This window comes from Candoia aspera, chromosome 3 (genome assembly GCF_035149785.1).
Source record: "Candoia aspera isolate rCanAsp1 chromosome 3, rCanAsp1.hap2, whole genome shotgun sequence".
Classification (NCBI taxonomy): Eukaryota; Metazoa; Chordata; class Lepidosauria; order Squamata; family Boidae; genus Candoia; species Candoia aspera.
The window spans coordinates 46824067-46832633 of NC_086155.1; the positions used below are offsets into that span (position 1 = coordinate 46824067).

Genomic DNA, 8567 nt, shown 5'->3' on the forward strand with positions numbered 1-8567 from the left:
TGTCTTAATTACATCTTGAAAAGTTAATAATAAAGAAAGAAAAAAGAAAAAGATAACAGACAAGGTCCTGGGACTGTAAATCTCTACTACAGTCATGACTATTAGTCTTCACTTCTGTTTCTTAAGGTGTCACATATAAGTAAGTAAATAAGTTTATTGTTGTAACCACAGGTCATAACATATGACATTCCATAAAATACAATAAAATAACAATAAGACAGTGAAATTATAAAATAAAGCAATAAAAGAAGTATTAGATGTGAAAAGGTTACAGCAAAATAAAGCCAAAGCTACAACTAAGAACGTAAGTATTCCTTTCTAAGTTTAAATGACAGCAGTTCAATAGCAGGACTTGGCTGCTGACAGTTGGGAACACATCTGCAGGAAGATAGTTCAATTTTTCAAAGTCGGAGCCTGTAGTGGCAATGTGGAAGACCACTGTATTTCAAGGAGTTTAAGCGACATCTTTTAGTTTCTCCTTTATATTAAAAAGTTTAGAGTTCATTCCGAGCTATGTTTAACCTGTTTGTTTTTCACTCTTGCTTGAAGTGTGGGGAGGAATATTCACACGGTTGTGAGAAAACCCAAGATGGTTTACATTAGCACTAGCTTATCTGTATAGCTTCCCAGGCTCTTGGATTATGTCATAAACAGGTGCCCAAACTATCTGGGAGCTATCCAGTCAAGGTCAGATCCTGCAGTCTCGGTACCATGGAAACCGGGTCATGAGGTTTTGGTGCCAAACTTCAATAAAAAACTTAAGATTGCTTCTTGAGTTTGGAGCTTGGCCACAGATCCTGGTACTGGGTGCTGTGTGTAAAATTGGCATGGTGGAGTTTTTTGATTACAGGATTCAGAGAGTTTGTAATGATTTTCTGCAGAGTTGCTGTCAGATGAGAGGTCCAAGGATATCAAGTCAATTAAAGGTTTGGCTGCTGCTCAGTGTTTGTTTCAATTCATCCAATCATCTCAGTATTTCTTGTTTGCAGTTTGGTAAGGCTTCAAAAGAGTTAATTAATCCTGTTTCTACAGCTTCATCAGTGGCAGTACGTTTTTCTTGCATCATCTCAGTATGATTATTTGAGCAGTGCCTTGTCAAGGACATCATCAGTATGTCTTCTTGTACCTAGACAAGAACATAACACTTCGAATGTCACCAACTGACTCGCTCCTAAGGGTCCAGGTTACATAAAAGCCATTTCTTGGAATATTGCTGGGTGGCACAATAAACTGATGCTAAAGGTGCTAGGTTGCTGCGGTTTTTATCATTTGGCACACTGCCCATTGGCATGAGGCAGGGGAGTCTCTGCTTGAGATGTTAAACCAAACCAACCATCTCTTCCCCCATCAGAGATGTATTAACAACAGGGGAGGGTAATAAAGGCAGGAATTCAATCAGATGGTTTGATTCCTCATGCAAAGTAGAGGACAGCTCTAACAATGGTTGTTTTTCAATTTGTTTCCAAATCCCAGTTCAGTATTATCATAGCTATTGGAGGTAGGGATGGGATGGAAAGGATTTACGTTGTTATTTTTACTCTGTTTTCCTGTCCATCATGTAGTCAATTTTTGGCTGCTTTGTTGGTTTGGGTAGAGTCTGAGAGTCTTGACTAACTGGGCTAGTCCTGTTGCATTTCTTGTTCTTCCCCATTGCTTCGTGTTGACGTATCATGACTGAAGCCTTTATGATGTTTTGGGGACTTGGTGTTCAGTTTTAGAATATCTCTTGTGGAGAATGTGTTTATGAAATAAAACTAGATAAGATGTGTAGCTAGGCTATTTATAAAAATGGATAGGACAAATAATATATCATAAGGAGCTCAGCAGGGAAGCTGCTGCTCCATCACCATCCTAGCTCCACCTCCACGTGGAGAAAAGCTTTTATTTCCGCTTGCTCTCTCTCAGCTAAGTTTGCAGTATTAACCTAAGATTTGTTAGGGACTTTCACGGAGCTTTGCTACGAATTCCTGTTAGCAATTGTGTTCACTCAGTGATTGAATCTTCAATCCATGTTCACTCAGTGAACTCACACCTGGAAATTGGTTGACCTTTATTTTTTTTATAATCTCTTGAGCAACTTCTATACTCAGAAAGAAGCAGTCACTCCTCCTTTTAACTATTATAGGGAATCAACAGTTCTCAGAACATACCCCTTGCAAAGAGCAGCTATTAAGGAGATGAACTTTTCACCTAAAAAGCAAGGGAGTCCCTAATACCATGTTAACTTTGTCAGTCTGCTCTTTTCTTTCTAGTAAACTTCTGGTTGACTCACCCTGTTTACTCACTCAAGAACTGTGCCTAGGACAAGTATTTCTTCTTCTTCCAGGGGACACTGAAATTTTCACAAAAACAAAAATGCTACCAGGCTTTCTCTTAGAGTTTTGTGGACCTGTTCCTATCCTTTGTTAGGTCTCAAAGCATTGGAAATAGGGTAGACATTCACATCTGCTACCATTTCTTTATATGATTGCTATAAAAAACATATATATTTCAAAATTTTCTCAGAATGTCCACGTTCCTCCTAAGTAATATATATTTTCCCCAATGCTTTGTTTCTGAACATTTTTGCTTTTTAAAGAGTTATTACTTCCATACTTAATCCTATTTAGGATTGAGGAGAGAGAAGCATGACTAATTTTCCCCTGGTGGGGAATTCCAGGCCCTCCCCGCCCAGAATTGCACAGTATTGTATAATTGTTCCTCTGCATGCAACCCACTGGAAGTCCTATGTAAAAGATTTTGTGGAAGAGAAGAAAAAAGTCCCATTTATCCAATGTTGGATTTCACCTAGCGTATATTTAGCTCCCTCCCTCCTAGTATTCCATAAAGCAATGAAAACTTTATTTTCTAATTAATTTGTGCGGGGATTCATTTTGGGAGGCTTTGATCAGCCTGAACGTTCTGTTTTTATATGCATATTTCATTGTATGCTATCCAGAGCTTCTAATAGGGGTGGGTTACAAATTTTGCAAAATAAATAAATATACAATTTTATTTACTATGAATATCTTTGTGATTTATCCGATTTGCAATTCTCCTATGCTCTGAGTTAGTCCAAAGGTTTTTATTGGCCAGAATATTGTTCAATAAAAACCTCGTTTTAAATAAATTAGATTATGCCCTTTCTTCCTCTAACATTCCAATTTCAATGACTTGGGTACCCAGCTACTGTACTAAACCGAACCAACTTTCTTTATAACAGCTATACATACAACTAGTGTCAATACAAAGGAGATTTTACAGTTGTGCTAATTAGCTTTATATTTCTTATACAAATTAACATGAAAATATAGCAGATTCTGAGAATGTCAGAACAATGTAAATGGAGAAACAAATATAGTTCATTTTAAAAATAAATGCAAGGTATTGTCTTCTATGGATTTACAACTAAATTAAATGCCTAAATACTATGGATTTCATTTTAAGCATGTGTATCCTTTTCTTTAGCTATTTAATACTCAAATTTCAAAAGCTAATATCCATGGAATCAATGCATATTATGAATATGATTAAGTATTTTCTTGTTATCACGTTAGCTAGCATTTGTTTAATGAAGATAGTAAACCATGAACAGCTTAGTGTAGTAGACAGACTAAACCACATAATTATGTGGAAGATGTATGATTTATTGTTAAATGGATGCTAAACAAGATTTGTAGTCAGAGGATCTGGTTTCAGTGCCTTGTGTAGAACATTGTCCTCCAATAAATAGCAAAAGCAAAACAGGCCAGCCAATATGTGAACTTCTTAACATAAGGCTGCATAATTATTTTTTTCTCAAAACAGAACTTTGAACTTTAACACAGACATTTAAGTTAGTATCAAGTGCATAAACTTAATACGGCAACCTGTATACCCAAATGTTATGAAGATAATGTTTGTAAAGCAGAACAAATTGGTTATTTCAAATTAAGAAAAAATACTTGAAGTTCCTGATCAAGCCAGAAATTTGTAGGTCCAGCCACAAAACTCATGCTTCTTCTAAGGAACTATGAGTCATATATTCTTCAAGAGAATGCTTATAGGGGAGTTGTACATTATTATGCTGTATTTTCAAAGGTTGTAGTCTGGCTCCAATAGGGTTAAACAGATCAAATCTTCTGCTCAGAGAGCCTCACACTTTTTCATAGTATCTCATGAACTAGATCCAATCTCTCCAGATATAAATACACTCTTTGGCTAGTACTTTCTTTAAACAACTGTATCTCCTAATACAACTGTTTATTGCCGGTATATACTTGTAATCCATATTGAAAAAAATTATCTCCAAAAATTAATACAGAAGGTAAATATATTAACAAAACCATTTATTTATAAAGAAACACACCAGTGTAAAGAGTTATTGAAAGTTACACAAGCATGAACTAAGTAGCTGGCTTCATTCTTGTCTCTTCTCAGATACCAAGTCAGAAGTGATAGCATTAAGCTAGCACTTTTTTTTTTAAGGATTAAAGGATAATATTATAACAGAAACATACTAGGTAGCATTTTCTAGTTGGAAACACTTTGCAGAAGAGTAATATTGTCTCCTTTTAACATGATTCGACCTGCAATGGAAAAGAGTGCCATAAATATTAAATGAGTTACAGTGTGTGTGTGCGTGTGTGTGTAAGTAAGTAAGTAAATAAATAAATAAGATATTCTAATAATATTCTACTTGTAGTTCCCCATATAAGGAACCAGCATTACAATTACTTGCTGAATAAACAACATATATTAACATTTTCTTAGCTTAAATATCCCACATCGCAATTTGAGCATAAATTTGCTCACATAGTCTATCTCAGTAACATTTCAGAATAGGATATGCTATACATGCAAATATAATTACAGTAGAAAAAATTACACAGGTCTTATTAGTCATGGTGTAAAAATACTGGTACTAGTCAATACATTTTCAGATATGTAGGCTGAAGATGGATGAGCTATCAAGGTGTCTGCTAATGTTTTGTGCCATGCAGATTTATTTATTTTATTGTGCTTCAAAGCACACATAGGATGGCTTCCATATTAAGCCATATTTGTTTTCTAACTGTAAAGACCACAGCAAGAAAGAAAATACACGTGTCCCATTGACAGCAAAAAGGTTGGGAATGCCTATCTTGTAGCTCACTGACTTAATGTTAGATAATCTCTAAGGTATACAAATTGTGATATAAATAGCAGGTGCTGAATAGTGTCTATAAGTACTTCTATCCTTGAAAGGTACTATCGAATCAAGGGATTCTCAAAACTTTGTGTTACCACCCTTAAAATGATAAACTCTTCCCCCTAGAACAATACTAATGATTTCATTCAGGTTAAGGCTAGGCAAAAAATAAACTTTATACTTATTTTTACTAATAAATGTAACTGAAAGTCTAAGTTATTTGATACCAAAGCTGCCCAGTGTGGACAGCACTACTGCTTTACTTGTGCAAGCTAGAGGAGATCAGATTCAGAAGAAGCTGTGCATAAAAATAAGTGGCCACCTTTTTAGCACGTGAGTAAACCAAACAGGAATTTTTCTTGGGTTCAATTTTGTTGAAGTTTGTGCCTTTCTAAACACATGCGCAACACCTTGTGTTCAGATATCTGTACTTTAGTGATGTGCTGTGTTGAACACAATACACATTTTGCACACTAAATAGATTTTAATATAGAAACATCAGCTGGTATAAAGGGTTTACTACCTTTCCCTCATGCACAATGCTACATACTGAAATTGAAACCAGAAAATCAGTTCAAAATCGATAATTCTGAGTCTTGAGCTCAGTTCTTTCAAATCCTAAGAGGACAACATTCAGAGTTTTATCATATATTAGATGACAGGACTAGCAATATAATTCATTTGGCTTTCTTCAGTTCTGATTACATAAATAATGAGTACTACTACCACTACAATCATTCCTTTTTTCCTGCAATGGAAAAAAAAAATCCCATGTTCAATCCTGGCCTAGGTTTCACAGGGAAATTGTACTAGTTCCCCTAATGGATAATATTTGGCAAGAAAGAGGGGGGAAATACATCCCTTTTGGCTACCCTTGATCTTACAGCAGCTTTTGGTGCTATTCACCAAAGGTAATGTGCCAATTAATTATATGGACACTGTGAAATGGCAGTTCCATGCCTACCTGCAGGCTTGTTCGCTTACATTCTAAGTAACACTCAGTTACAAAGCTGAGATTCCCATTATGGATTTTCACTAAATTAAATAAGTATTTCTTTTTTACTTGTAACAAAAAAAGGAGATGCCTGTTATGTACTACCAAAAAGCTTTCACTTACCCAGCTGTTTTCTTGATTTTGTTTTCGAGTGAATTTCCTCAGCATCATCCAGAACTAAATTCATATATTCATCAAAACCCTGTAAACCAGAACACAGAAGTATGCCAATTCGTTGAACGGAAGGAAGCAAAACCAGGGATGGCAGTGAAGATGGAAGAATGGTGGATTCAGTTAGCTTCATCAAATGGGACTGATCGCTTTGACTTTGTTTAAAGTATATTCATCCTGCCCTTTCAAACTATCAAAATTTCCATGGGGGTTCCAAAATATAAGAGAGAATGAAGTATCATAAAAGAAATAGCACAAACAAGTCACAGAAGCAGCAATAAAAAAGTGAATAATCATTTAACAAAGTCCAGACAAAGTTAAATATATTGAAAATATATTGATGCAAGCTTTCACAGCCTTTCAACAGTGATGAGCTTTGTGGTAACGCTAGAATGAGTTGGTTTTCATAATTAACTCCAGATGATGAAAGCTAAGGACATGGTTTATGATGTGATTAAATCTGAGGGCAAGGCAGCCAATTTGATCACCCTGGTAAAACCAGAACACTTTCAATAAAATTTAAAAAAGCATTCAGAGTTGGGAAATTTCAGCTTTCAATAGTTTTTGCACTTCTGTTCCAAAGAAGTTCTTAATGGGAAGAGTGAGCCATAGAGGTTATTTAGTGAGGGATTATTTCAGAGTTGGAATGTTTTGGGGCAGGTTTGTATACCCCAATGTTTTGTAAGGATACACAAAAATTTGACTTTAAAACAGCAATCCTGACCCTGCAGGAAGTGCCCCTGACATCATCCTGAGCAACCTGGAAGTATTCCAAACCTGAAACAGTCCTGCTTTGATCCCAAAACAAGATAATTGGTCCATCTAATTTAGTACTTTTTAAGCTAATTTCCTGGCTTAGCTAAAACTCTGCTCTTACCTTGCTTAGCAGGGCCCATTTCTCATAAGGTGTAGAAATGAGAGTATAGAACACTGGTTCAGGAAAAACATCTTTATTTACTGTATTAATTAATATGATTTTCTTTTAGGCTGAGATAAGAAACTAAATTAGAGCAAAGTGATCTCTTTTTGCAATCATATTTAAGTTATATTTTTCTTTACATGTATATGAAAGCAGGAACTGTACTTACAATGATGCAGCCTTCTATCCGCATGTTCACTTGTTCATATAGCCAAACCTGAATCCGGGATCTCTGCAAAGTAAATGGCAAAGAGACCGTTTAGGACATTGTTGAATTCTGTGTAGGCTAACAATCTTATTTACATGGCCCAGGTTCTTGTGGCTCTCTGCTATGTAGAAATTGCAAAGTGAACTCCCCCAAAAGAAAAACAATTGTTTTTACTGAGTCTTCTCCATTGCCATTTTTTTCAGTGAAAGTGAAATCCTTATTATAAATTTATTTAAGATGTGATTTTAATTCAAAACCATCTACAACATCAAATAATTTCATTAGAAGGATTCTGAAAGACACTGAAAGAGTAAGTTCAAGCTTACTTTCCTATTTTTGAGCTTTCAAGATTTTTCACACCTACAATGATGAATACTACTTTTAACATTCTTGAAATGCATGCTGATCTATTTTCCCTAGCTTTCTGAAATAATTGCTTCATACAAATTAATTGGTCACTTCCCCATTAAAGCTTAATGCGGGGGGGGGGATATATATATATATACACATACAGTACAAAATCTCCCTTTCAGTGTACAAAAGCAGGTGTCCTAGTTGTCAATAATTATTCAAGTACATTGTTGAATTTGAAAAATTAAGTTATGTATACTTACATTTTGTAGGTACCGAAAAATGAGGTTCTATCACAAGAAAATTTAGGAAAACACATATAAAAGGAGCACCCCACATTCATTCTGACAAAATTCAATTTCTTAACACAAGTACCGTTCCTTCAGTTATCGGTTACATATTGTTTGAGCGACAGAAAAGGAAAACCGAGCAACGTGTTCATTTCTCAGCATGATGCCTCCGGCCCCCTTCCTTTGCCTCCATCCCCACAAGCCACGCTCCCGCGTGTCGGGATCGGCCCTCACGGGCCCTGCCCCTCCCTTTTCTAAGTCGAGCCCAGCTTCCTTCTCCCATGCCACAGAAGGATACGATAGGCTGCACCATCACTTTCTGCACCTTCTGGCCCTGCCCGCGGTACGCCATGGCCGAGAGGAAGGATAGTAAGACGACGGAGGCTTAAAAAAACAGCGCTGAGTGACTTTTTTAAAAAAAAAACCCGTCCTCACACACGCGCGCTCAAGACTCGCCGACGTAATGAAAAAGTTCCGGTGTAGAT

The 8567-nt window shown here is 36.2% G+C and overlaps 2 protein-coding genes across 2 annotated transcripts in view; one reads left to right on the forward strand and one right to left on the reverse strand.

Annotated features, from left to right (window-relative positions):
• The window catches only part of GOLT1A (golgi transport 1A), a 321971-nt gene that overhangs the window by 192279 nt on the left and 121125 nt on the right, over positions 1–8567 (forward strand). The gene's annotated exons all lie outside the window — the stretch shown is intronic.
• Positions 4293–8495, reverse strand: SNRPE (small nuclear ribonucleoprotein polypeptide E). Its single transcript, XM_063297559.1, has 5 exons — positions 8381–8495; positions 8056–8082; positions 7403–7465; positions 6267–6345; positions 4293–4547 (listed from the first exon to the last, which is right to left on the reverse strand). Exons 1-5 carry the CDS (start codon positions 8432–8434, stop codon positions 4492–4494), a joined length of 279 nt encoding a protein of 92 aa, XP_063153629.1. The 5' UTR covers positions 8435–8495; the 3' UTR covers positions 4293–4491.

Bases quoted from the DNA above. Each gene is read 5' to 3' on its own strand.
- SNRPE (XM_063297559.1), bottom strand. From the start codon at position 8,434: ATGGCGTACCGCGGGCAGGGCCAGAAGGTGCAGAAAGTGATGGTGCAG. The intron at 8,083-8,380 runs GTATCCTTCTGT...TTCTTGTGATAG, and splicing joins AAGTGATGGTGCAGCCTATC to AACCTCATTTTTCGGTACCT. The intron at 4,548-6,266 runs GTAAGTGAAAGC...TTTCCATTGCAG, and splicing joins AAAATCAAGAAAACAGCTGG to GTCGAATCATGTTAAAAGGA.